The 18,746-nt window shown below is 37.9% G+C and overlaps 2 protein-coding genes across 3 annotated transcripts; one reads left to right on the top strand and one right to left on the bottom strand.

Annotated features, from left to right (window-relative positions):
- Positions 1-909: 909 nt before the first annotated feature.
- c7h6orf120 (chromosome 7 C6orf120 homolog) lies at positions 910-18,536 on the bottom strand. 2 transcript variants are annotated; one of them, XR_015866169.1, is made up of 3 exons: positions 18,449-18,536; positions 8,331-8,983; positions 910-2,326 (listed from the first exon to the last, which is right to left on the bottom strand). XR_015866169.1 is itself a non-coding variant. In XM_088419690.1 (2 exons), the coding sequence occupies exon 2, from the start codon at positions 8,964-8,966 to the stop codon at positions 8,391-8,393; it is 576 nt and encodes a 191-aa protein (XP_088275816.1). In that variant the 5' UTR covers positions 8,967-8,983; positions 18,449-18,536; the 3' UTR covers positions 5,653-8,390. The 2 variants fall into 2 exon arrangements, 1 of the variants encoding a protein (XP_088275816.1); XM_088419690.1 differs by lacking the exon at positions 910-2,326 and having other exon boundaries at positions 5,653-8,983.
- mrpl21 (mitochondrial ribosomal protein L21) lies at positions 1,860-4,945 on the top strand. Its single transcript, XM_088419692.1, has 2 exons — positions 1,860-2,326; positions 3,195-4,945. Exons 1-2 carry the CDS (start codon positions 2,052-2,054, stop codon positions 3,484-3,486), a joined length of 567 nt encoding a protein of 188 aa, XP_088275818.1. The 5' UTR covers positions 1,860-2,051; the 3' UTR covers positions 3,487-4,945.
- Positions 18,537-18,746: the final 210 nt, after the last annotated feature.

The raw sequence follows: 18,746 nt of genomic DNA, 5'->3' as shown, positions 1-18,746 counted from the left end.
TTTGATGATTAATAGTGATTTTGTGCTTTTACTATTTAGGACGGTATTAAAAAAATATTGTTGTTGTCTTAAAATTTATATACAGTGGTACCTCGGTACTCGACCATAATCCGTTCTGAGGTGGTGGTCGAGCACCGATTTGTTCGAACACCGAAAGCAATTTTCCCATAAGAAATAATGGAAAGTATGTGTGCACAAGTAAATGTGCACAAGCAGTACATGATAAAGATAAAGATAAATAAAGCATTATAAACCATTTTGTATAATTTACTTACGTTTTGGAGAGTGGTTGATGGCATACAGGAATGGATGTGGAGAGGACGGGAGGGAGTTACTCCTTCCATGATGACGCTAGCTAACTGCGACGCGAGGTACACCGCGTTCATATTTTGCTATAATTTCCTTCTTCGGTTCAATAGTGGTCCTCATTGTTTTCCTCTTTGCCTTCCCCTTATCACTGTCTTTCTTTGGACCCATTATTAAGGGCTAGAGCAACACGAAAAAGTTTAAATCCGGGAAGAAATACTCGAACAAACGTCTTACTCCGCTGGCGGTCTGAGTTGAACTGGCGCTTACCCGCTGGCCGAGAAGGGCCGAGGAGCGCGTTCGGGTCGGCTCGGCTCGGCTCGGCTAGTCGAGCACCGAAAATCTGTTTGAGGTCCGATGCATTATCTACTTGAATTTTTTGGTCGAGCACCGATTTGGTCGAGTATAGAGGCGGTCGAGTACCGAGGTACCACTATATATATATATATATATATATATATATATATATATATATATATATATATATATATATATATATATATATATATATATATATATATATATATATATATATATATATATATATATATATATATATATATATATATATATAGTACCAGCATGATTTTATTGGTCCGGCCCACTTGGGAATAGATTTTCCTCTATGTGGCTCGCAAGCTAAATGGAGTTTGACACCTCTATGCTATATTACTAAAAAAAAACGAGGTCTTATTAGGCATAACTAGTAATAATAACTAGTAATAGGGAAACAAACTTTTTGGTATCACCAGTTTACGAGCGATATGTAAACAGTTTATTCATAAATAGATTTTTCCAAACATTCACAGCAAGAATAAGTCTTTGACTTAATTGAGACAGTGTGTAAGATTTGGGCCGTTTTTTTTTTTTAATTAAAACGCAATACATTAAATGATTGTAAATTTCAAAAACTTGCTAATGAATGTGTTCTTAATGACCACCAGTATGTTTTAAATATAATCCTAGGTCTAGTTATCATGAAAGGATATTACTTGGGGGGAGGCACATCTCCGGAGGTGGCCGTGTTTGTTATAGGTATGGACAATGGTAAAGGCAGAACCTGCTACACCTCCTGCTGTCCGTAGTGAAAAATTGTTAAATCTTACACACTATCTCTTTAAGATTCATTTTATATACGATATACAGTATATCTTTTTTTCTCTTCATTTTAATTACTTCTTGCAATGGCCCTTGTTCTAATATTCTTTTTTTTGTTCTGTTGTGGTATTTTTATCTGACATTTGATTGTAACACTTTGTGGTGCTTTAGTTGTTTGTGAATTTAAAATATGTATTTTTTTAAATGCTCTGCGCACTAATGTAAAAAAAAAAAACTTTTTTTTTTTTTTACACATATTACTTGAGTAAAGTCGATTGTATTTACTACAAATATGCAACCTTTGTTCGTTTTCGTTTTCTTATAAATGCAATAACATTCTCCGGTAATTAGATGACAATTACTACTTTGTGAAACATGCTCGCGATGTTTAGATGTCAATATCGTTGATCATAATGCGACATGCATGGCCGATTTGCGGCGCATTTACGACACTCTTATTTTACCGGCCACTTGGCAAAAAGCAAACAAACGCTGTTGGAAAATCAGACAGATCCCCAATAGGCCAATTTAATGCTATGAATTAGAATGTACTACTTAAATAGTTATTTCTAGGCTGGAACAAGTTGATACCGCCACTCCTCTTCCGGAGAAAACCTCCGCGCTGTTCGACACACTTTCCGGTAAAGATGGCGCTGACGGCAGCGACCCTGCGGAGGACATGGCGCCAATTGACGTCTGGACCCTTTGTCCTCGCCCACTCCCGGAGTTTGGCCAGCGGACCGTTGGTGCCCAAGACGTCGCTTTCCCGACCTCCGTGGCCGGAGACGATCCCGGTGCCGGAGGAGGAGCAGCGGCGGCAAAACGCCGCCCTGACGAGCGCCGTCAACCGGATGATCGAGAGAGGCGACTTCGGCCGCCTCTTCGCTGTCGTGCACGTTGCCGGTCGCCAGTGGAAGGTGACCTGCGCACAAATACAGTAATCCAATTTCAAAAGTAGACAAGTTTTCGGTTTACGTTTGTTGTCATCGCCAACAGGTCAGACGACCTTTTTTTGTGTTGCGTGTTAGTATTCAGGAACTCGGGCAAGGTGTCAAGCATACGGCCCGCGGGCCGGTTCTGGCCCGCAAATGGGTTTAATCTAGACCACGATATAATTTTGAAAAGTATAAAAATGGGTGGAATATTTCAAATAAATGTATACTTGAACATTTCTATGATTATAAGTATAGCTAATATTTTATGATCAATAGTGATGTTGTGCTTGTTTTATTTTGGACATTATGAATATGAATAATACATATGAAGTTGTTGTTTTAAAGTCATATAAACATGTACCATGATTTTATTGGTCCGGCCCACTTGGGGATAGATTTTTCTTCATGCGGCCCGCAAGCCTAAACTAGTTTGACACCCTTGATTTAGTTTTATGTCATCAAAAGCAGCGTTTTACCGCCTTTGAGAGGAGATCAGGCAAAACTAGTATTGTTGCGCTATTTTGTTTTGCATGTTTATACGTAGGAACTATATTGAGGAATTTTAAGCCAAGGAACTATAGGTATGTTGAGATTAGTTGAATTATTTTGAAGTGTTTTGAGTTTGACCAGAGCAGTGCTTTGGCGCATCTTGGTGCTAAGAAACGATGTCGAGTATTCTTTAGACCTGTGGTTCTGAATTGGGGGTACCTGACACAAGAGGGTTTCTGGAGGTGCCAGCAAATCTTAATTTAATGCTATTGAAGAGCATGTTTTTCCTTTCAAATTAAGAGCAAATCAATTGGAAGATGGTGCATCGCGTTTGAGTGACTCCTTTGCCAATGGGGCGCAGGTGACGGATGAGGACCTGATCCTGCTGGAGAACCATGTGGAGGCGGAGTGCGGCGAGCATCTGCGGCTGGAGAAGGTGCTGGCGGTGGGGGGCCGCGACTTCACACTACTGGGCCGTCCGCTGCTAGCCAAGGAGCTGGTGCGCGTGGAGGCCACCGTGCTAGAGCGCACGCACTCCTGGCCCAAAGTGCACATGATCTTCTGGAGGCGCCACCGCTTCCAGCGCAAGAAAATCATCACGCAGCCGCAGACGGTGCTCCGGATCAACTCGGTGCGGCTGATGCCGACCCTGGTCTGATTTGATAATTGTTGGATGCACTGGGGGGAGTTGCCAGAGGCGAAACTCAGCGCTAACGGTGCTACTAGTCATGGTGGACAATTCTACTTGTTCACACCAAATGCTATGCTAGTAGTGTGCTGGCGTCAACTTTTGTATTTTTGCCTTAACAGTTGTACTAGAACCTGGACTTTGCCGCACACAAGTACAGCCATGCGCTAGTTGACATGCAAAACTCAAACCCGCAAGCACCCTGAAATGTTTTACGAGTCACAACAGAGTATATTAGTACTTTAAGACTATTCAACTCACTAGTAGATTGGCTGTAGGTAATTAGTGAGCAATGCACTAGTAGACAACTGCATGCAACTCGTTAACATCAAGCACTGTACTAGTAGCATTCTTTTGTCAACTATGGCAGTTTGTTTTACTAATCCAACAGAGTTAATCCTACTAGTGCCTTAAAATATCTTAATACTTGTGACATTACAGTGTATCAGCACACTTGTAGACTGGCTGCAGGTTACTCGTGAGCCATGCACTAGTTGACAACTGCATGCAACTAGTTAACATCCAGAACTGTACTCGTGCTTAAGACCATTCTGCACAATATTAGATTGGCTGCAAGTGACTAGTGAGCCACTCACGAGTTGACAACTGCATGCAACTAGTTACCTTCAAGCACTGTTCGAGTAGCATGCCTATGTCAACTATGGCACATTCTGTTCTGCTCATGCGCCAATGTCAATCCTACTTATGCCTTTAACTGTTTTACTAGTCACAGCAGAGTCTACTAGTGCGTGGACAGTTGAGCACACCAGTCGAACGTTGTATGTAACTGGTGAGGTAGACAACTGCAAGCAACAAGTGACATAATTCTACTCGCATCTAGCACTATACTAGTAGCATGCTTTTGTGTGCAGTTCAATCTTTACCAGAGACTTGAAATGTCTTACATGTGGCAACAGAGTCTACTAGTACTTGGACTCTTGAACACACGAGTTGAAAGGCTGCATGCGACAAGTGACATAAATCTTGCTAACGTCTAGCACTGTACTAGTAGCATGCCTTTGTCAACTATGTTTCACGACAGCGCCAAAGTCACTCCTACTAGTGCTGTGAAATGTCATACAAGTGACCACAAAGTCTACTAGTAAGTTGTCTGCAAGCAACTAGTAAAATTCTACATGTCAACAGCTAGCAGTGCACTGTTATCATGCCTTTGGTCAAGTTTGATTTAAAGCTAGAGACAAGTTGACGCGACAGTTGCTAGCATGCACCCCTGTTATAAAATTAGCTCAGCAGTGATTGGACATTGGGATTTCCTTGGGACATTGGAGAAGGGATGCTTAGAAGACATGAAGAATTTCTTTAAATAAATGTTTTTATAAAAAATATATCGTGTAACCTTATCTGTGGTTCATGTGAGAAACTGTGAAGATGATGGCTAGTAGTCGAAGTGAGGATTCCACGACTACTTGATTGGTAAACAAATTAAAGTAGACCTAAAATTGGCCACATTTCTTGAGTCCAGTCAATAAAGCACTTATAAACATTAGTTTTGACTTTGGAAAATGCTGGTCAACGTTTTTGCTTTTTTTCAGCATGTCAAACTGAAACCAGCAAACAAAAACATGTTTTTTGATCCTCAATTTGGAAAAACAGTAGCATTTTATTAACCCCTGGGTGTCCAGGGATTTTTCCCTAGCCTGGCCATATCACGTGACACAACATTGTTAAATATAAATATAAATTTTCTTTCAACCCCTCAGTGGTCAGTGGCATCAGCCCTTTCCATACACATTTTTTTTGGGAGGGGGTGCTAAAAATTGACAAAAATGCAATATTAGCAAAATTACACTATATATTATGTATTTATGAATTTGAAATAGGAATATTTCAGTATTTCCGATTTTAAATGGCAGTAAATGAGCTAGACATGGGCTAAATTTGACAACTACAGGGTGTCCATGTTGACCTCACGTTTGCATTTAGAAGCGAATGCAGCTTGGCATATTGAAAGTCATCATGTTTTGACAATCTATGCAATATTTTAGCGTTCTAGTGCTTTATTGTATGCTTTACCTTTGATGTCACACATCAAAAACATAAAAAAATCAGAGGTTCCTAAACAGGTTAATAAAAGGAAATTATTTTTTTCATCCGAAAAATCAACACGAAAACCTATTAGATGAATCATTTATTAACATTGTTACTTGCAACCCAGTTTGCAAGTACTGTAAGTTTCAAGGTACTTAAAATGCATTCTTTTCTGCCTGCATTTTACCAACTTTGTTCAAAATAGGAAAAAAAAAAAAAAAAGTAATTTCTTCTGTTTTTATTAGCTGTGATGAGAATTTTGAATTTGTGCATGTTTTTGGGCTGTGTGTTCTGTATGTATTGAATGTTATGTTGTGTGAGAGACTCACATACAGCAGCAGTGTCCAAACTACAGTCTAGGGGTAATTTGCGGCCCACAATCAACATTTTTTGCGGCTTGTGGCATATGCTAAAAATAGATTAGGACGTAGCCAGCAATACTCTTTAAAACATACTTTACATACATAATTTTAATAGAAAGCCTTGAAAGAGCATTTTTCTTTAAATAACTACAGTGTATTGAAATTGTGTAATTGCTTGCTTGATTGAATTTTTAGTGTTTACCTCATTGTTGTCAAACCAGAGGCCCGTGGGCCAGATCCGGCCTGCCACATCATTTTATGTGGCCCGCAAAACGTGGATTTGACTTAAATTTTCTGGCTAAAATACCGTATTTTCCATGTTTTCCTCAGCTTTACACATTTTTTTGTGACCGATTTCCCCTTTGAACAGTTTTTAATGACCTCTGATTTCAAATTGTGTAAAATGTATTTGGCTTGTCACAATTGGCCCTTTGACAGAAACTAAAAGGACAATGTGTCCAATGATAAAAATTGGTGACACTCATGGTTCAACTCCTTTAATACTAAAGACGTTTTTGTTTTTTAATCATTTATACCTATTTTTGTTTAAAAGGAGAGTCTGAAAATTGCCCATTTGTCATAGTACAATTTTAGGCCAATGCATGCAAAAGTGAGTGATTACTTTAGGTAACTAAATGCTAATCGAGGTAATTACTTGAGGTAAGAGTTTAACACTCGATGATTTAGTTTAGTACCAGCCAATTTCAGAACAGGAAATAAAAATAAAAATTTGGGATTGAAGGTCTGGACTTGTGAAGTAAAAATATGTCTTTGATATTGAGTTATTTTCAGAGAAGAAAAAATTTCTTCTTGGTGCTGAACAAGACTCTTAAGTTTTATTTCTGTATGCGGCTGTGAAAGGAAACTGTTTGGACATCTTTGACATATCACAGGTGTCAAACTCATGGCTCGGGGGCAAGACCGGCCCGCCATATTTTATGTGGCCAGCGGAATGTTGATTTTTTTTTTGTGTGCGTTGATTCTGTCGAACTTGAAAGATGCTCGAAAATACTCTAAATCGGCTGGCACTCTAAGGCAGTGATTCTTAAATGGGGGTATGGGTACCCCTGGGGGTACTTGAAGGAACTCCAGGGGATACTCGAGAATTTAAATAAAAATTAACAAACATGCAAAAATCCTTTCAAAATGATTTATTTTTGTGAACTCATCTCTACAGTATGTACTATGATCCCAAAAGAGGACACTTTAATTTGTATTTGCTGTATTGTAATACTTTCCTGTGGACAAATATTAGTTTATAATTATTTCTTTTTGAGAACAGGTATGGTTTATTATTTTTTGTGTAGAAATATTTATTAAATTATGTTAATGATTTGTTTTTGTGAAGAGATCTCTAATAGCTAAATAGTACGCTTTGATATTTTTCTGTGGACAAATATTTATTAATAATTATTTCTTTTTGAGAACAGGTCTGACATTTTTTTTGATTATTTTTGGGGGACTTTTTTTTTTTTTACTATTAATAATTAAGTTAATGATTTATTTTTGTGAACAGATCTCTATTGTAATCCCAAAAGAGCACACTTCATGCTCAGTATTTTTCTGTGGACAAACATTTATTTATAACTACCGTATCTTCCGCACTATAAGGCGCAACAGATTATAAGGTGCACCCTCAATTAATGACATATTGTAAAACTTTTTCCATATATAAGGCGCACCCTCAATTAATGACATATTTTAAAACTTTTTCAATCACAATATAGTAATACTCAAAGTAATAACAATAACTCAATAATTCTAAACTCTCAATAGCATAATAAATCAATGTCAACATGACCAACCTTGTTCAACTGTAAACAAACAAAACAGATAAAGCTTACTTTATCAGTTCATTCCCCATCTACGAATCTCAATCTCAATATTGATCCATAAATAAGGCGCACCATCAGCTTTAAAAAAAAAAAAAAAAAAAAAAAAAATCAGAATTTTAGGTGCGCCTTATAGTGTGGAAAATACGGTATTTCTTTTTGAGACACTTTAAGTTGATTATTTTTTTGTGAACAAATACATAATAAATGATTTCCTTTTGATAACAGATCTCTTCTATGATCCAAAAGAGGTCACTTGATGTTTTTGTCACCAAACATACTTTGCATTGGTTAAGGGGTACTTGGCTGAAAAAATATTTCACAGTGGGTATGTCACTGAAAGAAGGTTGAAAACCACTGCTCTAGGGGTTGCCATTTCAAAGTAACATTACTATTAATCATTAATTATTTCAAGTTTTTCATTTATTGAAAGAAAAAAAAAATCTGCTCATTTTTTACGAGGCTGGATTAAACCAGTTTGTGAGCCAGAACCGGCCCATGGGCCCTATGTTTGATACCACTGGTGCATACAGTTTTTTGTTTGTGTTTTTGCGTAGTTTGTGTGTTTTACCTAGTGTTGTATGTTAGTTTGCGCATATGCCATATGTGTTTGGCGCCAGGAGCGTGGCTTTCAAAAGAGGATCTCCAGGACGATTTCCAAAAGTCTGATGAGCGTGGTCCAGAAGACAGACTCCTCGTCCTCAAAGTGGCGGCCCCGGGCGTGGTCCGCCTCCTCTTTGCGGGCGTCCTCGTCCGGGGCGGCGAGGGCGTCGAGTGAGGCGGCCACGTCGCGGTAGACCCGCATCTCAAAGTCGCTGCGGCGGTGAGAAGGGTGCCCGTAGATGGCCACGCCCACCGGCCGGGCGAACTCTGCCGGCACGGCCACGGCGTCGCGGCCGCAGGTGGCCGACTGCAGCTTGTACGCGTCGAAGCTGGGCCTGGCCGCGACGTCTGACACGTACAGGTCGGCGTCGCCCGTCACGCTCAGGAGGTGCAGGATCACGGGACCATGATGGTTGAGGCGCAGATAGCTGTAGTTTCCAGCGCCAACTTGGCCCCGCACCACGTGCAGGAGGAGCCACTCGGTGGGGACGCCTGCCGACGCATCCTCCGCCCGGCACGGCGGCCAGCACAGCAGCAGAAAGGCGGTGGCGGCGGCAGTCAGGCCGTGCACCGTCATGGCCGCCGCGCAAGGGCGTCCGGCCATCCGTTGGTGTCACGCACCTGAGCAACCACATAGTGTTAGCCCCCTTTTGCAATTGTGGTCTACTTTTTTGGAACCACGAAACTGCAACGGTACCATAAAAACCCAGTGAGGTGGAGTACAGTAGTAATAGATTATTTGAATACTTCACTACCAAAAGCACCCCTGCTTTTGTTAGTGAAGTATTCAAACTCGTTTTAGCTTGTGGGCCGCATACAGGAAAATCTATTGCCAAGTTGGCCGGACCAATAAAATCATGGTAAGTATATATAACTTTAAAACCACAAATTCAGATTTGTCATTCATTTTTAAAACTACGCAAAATAAAACCGGAAGAACATCACAATCATAAAATATTAACATTAATATTAATCATAAAACATTTTAAGTTTTTCATTTATTAAATTAATTTAACTCATTCTTATACTTTACAAAATCATCTCGCGGGTCTGATTAAATCCATTTGCAGGCCGGAACCGGCCGGCGGGCTGTATGTTTGACACCTCGGCTCTAGAATCCTATGCATGTGTAAACATCCAATACAAAATAGCGGTTTTGTACGGTGGCCCTGAAGTGCAAATGCAAAAAAAAAAAAAAAAAAAAAAAAAAAAAAAAAGAAGCAAATTAAAAAAAAATACAAAAACATTACAAGACAAAACAAAACAAAAACAGAAAAACATATTTCAAATGACAAAAAAAAAACGAAAAGAAAAACACATTTTAAAAGACGAAACGCAAAAAATATATATTTTTTACAATAGTTGAAACGCACGCAACATTTTCACAAACACTATATTCAAAAAACACTATTATTGAAACAACAGTGGGCGCGGGAATGGTGGACTCACGCCGAGGGGGTGCAACTTGATGGGACGTAAATGACATTTGTCTGAGCAGGAAGTTATTCCGTGTGACATAGTCATTTACTTTTTTCAAAACAAACATTCACATCTGCAGTGAGTTAAAAAAAAGCCACATTGGAACTGAGACCAACCAAAGGAGGTAGGATCATTAGTATTCAGTTTTGAAATGTGGACAATATTTTTTCATTAATCTCGATATTAATATAATATAATATACGATAATTTGATGTAATGGGAGTGCAACAGGAAAGTTTTGTCTTCTGTAAGATTTTTTTCCCCCCATGTTTTCATCAACAAACTAAAGATGAGGATTTGTTTGTTTGCTAGTTTCACTGACAAAGTAGTCTTTGAAATATTAGTGTTGCGACAATCATAATTTGGACACATTTGTTGTTTTTGCACAAAGTCTAATACAGTACTTTGTATTCCATCTATCCATTATAGGTGCTTGACGGGCAGTGGGCAGAAAATCCCCAGGAATGGTTGGCAGCCAATTGCAAATAAAGTATTATTATTTTGGGTGTATATACATGCATACAGAAAGACAAATATGCAACCATGTGTGTGCGTGTGTTTGATTCAACCATATCTTCCTTCATACATGGAGTAAGATATTCAATTTATTGTGATAAATGATGGTGGTTCATTGAATTATCATACATATACACTTATTACCACCCAGGATGAACTGGATGAAGCCGTGAAGCCATGGAATACACATCAGCTATCATCAAGACCCATCCACGGCTTGCATGGAGGACACCCTGTTCTCTTGTTCTTCATGCCTACAACTATGTGTAGAGAACAAACTTCAACCAGTCCTTCTTTATGTTTATTTAGAGAGGTTGTATGTGCATGTTTAAGTAAGAGCCCAGTGTGAGTTCACAATATGTTGCAAATTTAAGATACAGGACAGTGGAATGTATACCATATATGTTGTGAGGGAAATAGCAACAGTTTAAACACTATTTTCAACGCAAATATGAATTATTACAAACCAATATGTAACCTGACACAGCAAAGCAAGCCCTAGCTGAAATGGACTGACACTTCATTGTACAGGTGAACATGTTTTTTCGTGTTAACTCTTCAGTTCTGAATTAAATTGCAATAATATGAGGGTTGTTTTCTTCTAAATTTCCTGTCTGCTTTCTGAGTTTCTGCCTTAGTTTTTCAAAAGGACATTCTTTTTGTTTGAGTTTGTGTTAGTGTTGCATAAAAAAAAGCAACCCTGTTATCAAATGATGAAAGGTAATTTGCCAGCTATGTATTTTCCATGAGCAGGATGACTTCTCTGTCAATCTGCAAGAAAGACCTAGCCATGAACTTAGTTTGTTTGTTTTGTTTTGTTCTAAATCTATAGGCATGGCAACTTGCACAAAAGTTGATAATTAGGTCAATAGATATAGGCTTTGCATTTCAATGTGTCCATAATCTATTAAAACATTGGAACTTTAGTTGTTCTCAGGGCTGGTTATCTGCACCAAGACTCCGGTGAAAGAGTACGCAAGTCATCACGCTGAACTTCACATTTATTTGGCTCATGTATGGTGTATCATGTAGTATCTGTTGAATAATATATCAACAATGTTAAAGTCAGTCAACTAACATTTAAACACTTGCCAAATTTTAATCTATGAATTTACTGTATTTTTAGACAACATTATCGGGTTAGAAACAACTAACAACTACTAACTATAAAGTGCAACCTCTACACAAACGAACACATAAACAGAATAAACACTCATCGCTTACTAAACGTAGGCAGTAGCGTGCGTTATCAACATAAATGATAATAAACTATAAATATGAGATTACGTTGTCATTCACTACGTCACCGTAACGAGCCAGATGACGCGCAGAGAACGTAAAACAGGAAAAATAAGATAACAAACGTCACGAACTCTAACGCTTGAAGAATTCTTAACATAGTTATTAACTAATATTACTTAGTTATTTGATGAATACAGTACAGTATAATGTACTTTCTTTTTTTTCAATTTTTGCGCATTATTTAAATTATTTTTTATTTTGAAATATGTTTAATTTTTCCTGGAAAAAACCCGCGAAGTACTGAGACACACACACATACACACACAAACACACGCGCGCGCGCACACACACACACACACACACACACACACACACACACACACACACACTCACATATTGGGGTCGTAAGGCAAATTTGCCGATCAATCATGGACAATCCAACACATCCACTACACAGCATCATCTACAGACAGAGGAGCTGCTTCAGTGACAGATTGCTGTCACTGTCCTGCTCCACGGACAGGCTGAGGAGATCATTCCTCCCCCATGCCATGAGGCTCTTCAACTCCACCCGGGGCAGTAAAAGCTCACATTAAACTCTAAACCTCATACTCTGCACTGCACTATTCACTTTATACAAGCACCTTAATTATACTTGCACTAGACTCCAACGATTCACACTATTCTGTTTACACTGTTAACAAGCACCTTAAGTATACTTCTGTACTGGACTTATGTGTATCTTTGTGTATTTTATTTCTCATATTTTATATCTCGACTTGAGGATACTGCTGGAAATGTGAATTTCCCTACGGGGATGAATAAAGTATGTATCTATCTATCTATCTATCTATCTATCTATCTATCTATCTATCTATCTATCTATCTATCTATCTATCTATCTATCTATCTATCTATCTATCTATCTATCTATCTATCTATCTATCTATCTATCTATCTATCTATCTATCTATCTATCTATCTATCTATCTATCTATCTATCTATCTATCTATCTATCTATCTATCTATCTATCTATCTATCTATCTATCTATCTATCTATCTATCTATCTATCTATCTATCTATCTATCTATCTATCTATCTATCTATCTATCTATCTATCTATCTATCTATCTATCTATCTATCTATCTATCTATCTATCTATCTATCTATCTATCTATCTATCTATCTATCTATCTATCTATCTATCTATCTATCTATCTATCTATCTATCTATCTATCTATCTATCTATCTATCTATCTATCTATCTATCTATCTATCTATCTATCTATCTATCTATCTATCTATCTATCTATCTATCTATCTATCTATCTATCTATCTATCTATCTATCTATCTATCTATCTATCTATCTATCTATCTATCTATCTATCTATCTATCTATCTATCTATCTATCTATCTATCTATCTATCTATCTATCTATCTATCTATCTATCTATCTATCTATCTATCTATCTATCTATCTATCTATCTATCTATCTATCTATCTATCTATCTATCTATCTATCTATCTATCTATCTATCTATCTATCTATCTATCTATCTATCTATCTATCTATCTATCTATCTATCTATCTATCTATCTATCTATCTATCTATCTATCTATCTATCTATCTATCTATCTATCTATCTATCTATCTATCTATCTATCTATCTATCTATCTATCTATCTATCTATCTATCTATCTATCTATCTATCTATCTATCTATCTATCTATCTATCTATCTATCTATCTATCTATCTATCTATCTATCTATCTATCTATCTATCTATCTATCTATCTATCTATCTATCTATCTATCTATCTATCTATCTATCTATCTATCTATCTATCTATCTATCTATCTATCTATCTATCTATCTATCTATCTATCTATCTATCTATCTATCTATCTATCTATCTATCTATCTAAAAATTGTACATATTCAAAATTGGTAGCAAAATAGTATTGTCGTGCTACGTATATATAATATACATGTACACAATCAGAAAACGTCATAAATGAAAAATATAGAAAGGCGCTTGTCATGCCCAGATTCCCTAGTAAGGATAGCCTAGGCTAGGATAGCTTCGTATATCTTGATTATCTCCAGCATTGTTTGCAGATAAATCATCTTCTTACTTCTCTCTTTAAATCACAAGCAAGCTTGAGACCCATGGCTAACCCTTTCAACTTTGAATTAAGCAGTAAAATACACTATAAATACGGTTTTGTAACCACTCACACTCAAACAGTTCGGCCATTTTGAAACAAGTGAAGCTGACCAATAGCAGACCGCCATCTCCGTGAGGAGACGCCGACCAATAGCAGACCAGCATTGTAGTGAGGCGTTGCAATGGTGGCATTTACCTAAAAACGCCTGCAGATGGAGACAAAACAAGACAAATACAGCCAACCCCCTAGGGTCATGACAGTGGTTTTTGTTGCAAAGCAGGGAAAATACCGTTAAGAGGGGACAAAAAAACTCCGTATTCCACATCGCAACATGTATGTGTCCTGTCGAAGAACATGGCTAACTTGAGTTACCTTCTCCATCTTTACTGTCACTCCGCTGACGTTGATGCCAAAATGTGCATTTAAAGCTACAATCTCCTATGAGAACGTCTTTCGTTACTACTTCTGAGTTTAGCTTGCTGTCTAAATTGGACTAAGCTTATACTCGTCTCAGCGAGGACAGTACAGTTTGACTACGCTGTTAAGGAATAGACTCTATGGAAATAAATGAGCTAACCAAGAAAAAATATTCATACAGAACACAAAACAAATGGTTTGAAATCAACACAATACAAAACTTCAGCATGTCCACAAAACAAAATAAAACCAAACAAGTTAAAATACAAAACAACATAAATTAATTTACAAACACATATTACTCACATACAATGTTCCCTCCAATTTTGAATGTGTCTGAGCATTCACACAAATTCCCTGAGCAGGCATTGGACCAAGGCGAGCAACTTCAGACATGCACACAGTGAGTCGCCGTGTGCATATCTGATGTCGCCCCTAAAGTAACCTATATCACATGACTCACATTCTGACATTAATGAGCAAGGAAGGAGGGGGGGGGGGGGGGGGGGGGGGGGGGGTTCTGAGCATATCCAGTTGCCTAACTGCGGCCCTGGAATGATGATGCAAGGCGGCTTGGAACTCTAAGAAATAAAGGGTAAAGCACGACCTGATGATGTCCAACAACTTTTAAACATATGGAAAGACCAGTACTGTGCTTCTGGCCACATAGCCTGTCATTTATGAGGGCATAGCCGAGGTGAAAAGCGTCGTCAAGGACCAATACGGGAGAAGGATGGATCTATGGTTGCCATGTTTGTAGGAGCCAAGTCACAGCGTTTGGAATTATTATTGGTTTTGATCCCAAAATCCCAAAGTTAATTTAAATTTCAGTTTTTGTTGATTTGAGATTGATTGCACATTAGAGCGCACGGTTTCTTCACCATAATGTTTGCCTTTTACTTGAAGTACTTTTGTTTGAGGAACTTTAGAACTGCTGTGGAAATAAATGTATCTTTTTATTGATTCAAAGAGAGACCTGTGGAAATGTTATTATATTTATTTTATTTGAACTTGGGCAAGCATTCGAGTAAGCCAGGCGGCCAGAAGAATGCACAATGTTGCCAAACAAATCACAACTATTTCTGTTCGTTTTCAACAAGTTTGTTATTATTATTTTTTTATATCTTGGGCAATAAACGTTTTAGACATGACAGTGTGATATATATATTGCACTTGTCCCCATGGCAATAAACGAGCCACAAGTTGGGAAAAAGAAAAGAAATCTCACTCACTTTCACCGCTTGCTCTTCTATTTGCATATGCTCCGACAGCCATTCCATCTTATAGGAAGCGCATTTCTTTTTTACTTTGGTGTGTTGAGCGGATGTGTCGCTGCTCGTTCGTTTCGCGAGGAAAAGGGGTTAGCATTTGACGTCTCTTAACTCCGCACTGTTGCTAGCTAGCTAACCAGCACGGGGAGTATATGCAGGGAACGTTTCTGTCCTTACGTTTGATTGGATGAATAGTATAAGTGAAACATTCATAGGCTGGAAACTTGTCACTCGCTGTCACAATGCAAAATGTTACAGAAAACAATATTACTGGTCTAATTAACCAGATAAGATGAGGTCTAATATTAAATATTATTTAATATGTTTGTATTGCATTGTGTTTTATGCGCAGCATAGACATTCTAGTGCGCTGAGATCATGCGAGCAGTGCGCAAATGCGCACGCTCGCAGCTTAGAGGGAACACTGCTCACATACATGTAAATGAATGAAAATACTGTCTCTACTGCACTAAATAATATGTTTCAAACAATTGTGACTGATAATGCTCCAGATATGCTCAGAGATGAACCAACTGGCACGTTTTCCCCATACCTATCCTCATACTATCAATTTAGCTGCTCACTTGAAAAAGTTTATTTTCTTATCTTGTCATAAATATACTGATTAATATTTTTCGTTTGGGCAGCAGGTTCAAAATAATATTTAATACATTCAAAGAATAATATTTTGATGTTATGAATGACACTGTATCTTGTTTTTATTTTGTTTCATTTTATTTTACACTATAAAAGCTACACAATAGTACAGCCGTAGTTAGTTAAAAAAAAAAGCAGCTGTCCCCTGCTATTTTTATGGGAAAAGGTATGTTCCTTACTAATCAAAACTTAATAAACGTCTTGCAAAGATGACCCACATATTATGATTCTTTGCACTTCTATAGATTGAAGCAGAAATCACTTTTAATTGACTGAATCGAATCGTTTTGAATCAAAAAATGTTGCGAAAATTGATTCTGAATCAAATCGAAGAAGCCAAAGTCAGAATCGAATCGAAAGATTCCCACCCTCCACTATTTACTTATTTAGGATTACTTTGGAACAGGTGTGTTGAACTTGTTTTAGTTTGCGGGGCGCATAGAGAATCTATTCCCAAGTGGGCCAGACCAATAAAATTATGGTATATAGCACAGGTGTCAAACTCGAGGCTCGGGGGTCAGCTGACAGAAACTGTGACTATAATGTGGCCCACGTGAAAATTGAGTTTGACACCCCTGATAAAACATATACAGGGGGTCCTCGGGTTATGACTGTCTCGACTTATGTTTTGAGGTTACAAACGCACGCAGTAAACAATTGGCCATCACCATGGAAATGAAATTAGATATTATTAAGTGGTCTAAAAACGGTGAAACGGCAACAAACAAGATGCTGCGCGCAAGAGACTGTTCGAGTGTTATGTTCCATTCTGGGGTTTTGTTGATGTAATAGAAGTGACGGTTGAGATCCACCCTGCCTCCTCGCTGCCATTTTTGCCAGCAGCAGGCACATCTACACGGCTTGTAACAGAATAACGCAAGCACACTCGCTGGGGTGAAAATGGCTGCAGCGCATATTGCATGGATCTTCAAAACAAGAGTTTTCTACAAATTAAAATGCGGTGCAAGAACAAAATGTATCAGACGAAACTGGGGCAAAAAGAGACATAACAATAGTACAATACTTTACGGTACAGTACATACATAGTAATCTATTTTATTTATCATTTAATTATTTATTAATTTTTATTTATTTGCATGGTGTTCTGACTTAGACTGAAATTGGAGTTACACCGCATCTTAATAACGGATCCACGTCATAAGTCGAGGACCCCCTAACTGTTAAACAACAAATTCATATATACTAATCTTTTTTAATGCTGTCCAAAATAGTACAAACACAATATCACTATTAATTATTTTTAAAAAAAAACATATTATTATTACTATTAATCATGAAACATTTCAAGTTTTTCATTTCTTGAAAATTTTTTCCATACCTTACATTCCAAAAAAACATCTCGCGGGTCGAGTTAAACCCATTTGTGACCCAGAACTGTCCCTCCCGCAGACTGAATTTTTGACATCACTGACTTAAATTACTGTGATGTCCCCACAATGATTTAAAAAAAAAACAAAAAAAAAAACCTTGTGTCAGTGTGTGCACATGGTTTTTGCTACATAGTAAGGACAAAGACCCAGATTTTACTTTCTCTGGGGGAAACTCTTGCCCTTGTGGGAAGCAAGGTCAAGACAATCCGTAGGTTTGACACCCCTGCTTTTGAGCTTAATCCTTTCGGTATGAGTTCATTTTAGACCCTCCTTTAGCCAAACACTTACAAAAAAGACGCAAGAATATGTCTTTGAGGTTGAATGAGTTACATTTCTCAAATATTTAAAAAAAAAAAAAAAGCATTCCAGCATTCTTTGGGTTGGTCAAAAATACTGGTCTCATCCGCGGAATATCACTATTTGCGGGCCGGCCCGGTCCCTGCTCCCGCGAGTGTCGGGAGTCAACAGTCTATCATTCATTCATTTGAATTTTTACGTGCCTTTCAACAATAAGACAATATCCAAAACAAAACTTTTATCACTGGTATCATATTATCAAGCATGTTTTTTTTTTTTTTGCGTATGTGGTTTCGTGCAAATCAATGTTAATCATCGAAATTTTATAGAGTAAAATGTGCGTCAACAAGTGACAAATTGACTCTAAGCTTGTCGTTTGCATTCGCAGTACACTTTGGAAAAAAAAACTCACTATCTAGCAGTAGACTGCACAATTTGGCCAACGCTGTTTTGATTGTGCAGACAAAATGGACTTGAACGCCTAGTATGCTACTTAGCAGTTAGCCGCCAAGTAGCTACTTCTTCACACGGCGCTCAACTCGAGTGAAAACGTCGACAAAAACACGCAAGTGCGTGGAAAAGAAAGACGCGTAAACTATTACTGGCATTATGAACACGTTTCTGTGGTCACTTACGCGGAAGAACGTTCCTTCTCATGACTTTTTGGAGCTCAAAAATCTGCTCAGCAAAGTTGAATCTTCTTCGTCGCATCGCGACCGCGACGACACACTCAATGGCGTTTCAAGTGGCAAAAGATTTAAATTGCGGCTGGATTGGCTCGAATTTGTGTACTTTTATACAGCATGTATTTATACGTGTTGAATTGATAATTATGAATTAAACATTTTTAGATTATATATTTGTTATACTATGTTATACATAATTAAATTAACAATGCCGAAGAAAGATCTTTACGTCTAGTCATTAAATCTT

The sequence above is a fragment of the Hippichthys cyanospilos genome, chromosome 7 (genome assembly GCF_059441005.1).
Source record: "Hippichthys cyanospilos isolate Australia breed blue-spotted pipefish chromosome 7, RoL_Hcya_1.0, whole genome shotgun sequence".
In the NCBI taxonomy this organism is placed as follows: Eukaryota; Metazoa; Chordata; class Actinopteri; order Syngnathiformes; family Syngnathidae; genus Hippichthys; species Hippichthys cyanospilos.
Note: the sequence above shows the minus strand (reverse complement) of the source record. Positions and strands in the feature narration are given on the sequence as shown.

What these genes read in the sequence shown, in the direction of transcription:
- mrpl21 (XM_088419692.1), top strand. Translation starts at nt 2,052, where the DNA reads ATGGCGCTGACGGCAGCGACCCTGCGGAGGACATGGCGCCAATTGACG. An exon ending in GGTCGCCAGTGGAAGGTGAC is followed by an intron (nt 2,327 to 3,194) that starts CTGCGCACAAAT and finishes GGCGCAGGTGAC; the next exon opens with GGATGAGGACCTGATCCTGC.
- c7h6orf120 (XM_088419690.1), bottom strand. Translation starts at nt 8,966, where the DNA reads ATGGCCGGACGCCCTTGCGCGGCGGCCATGACGGTGCACGGCCTGACT.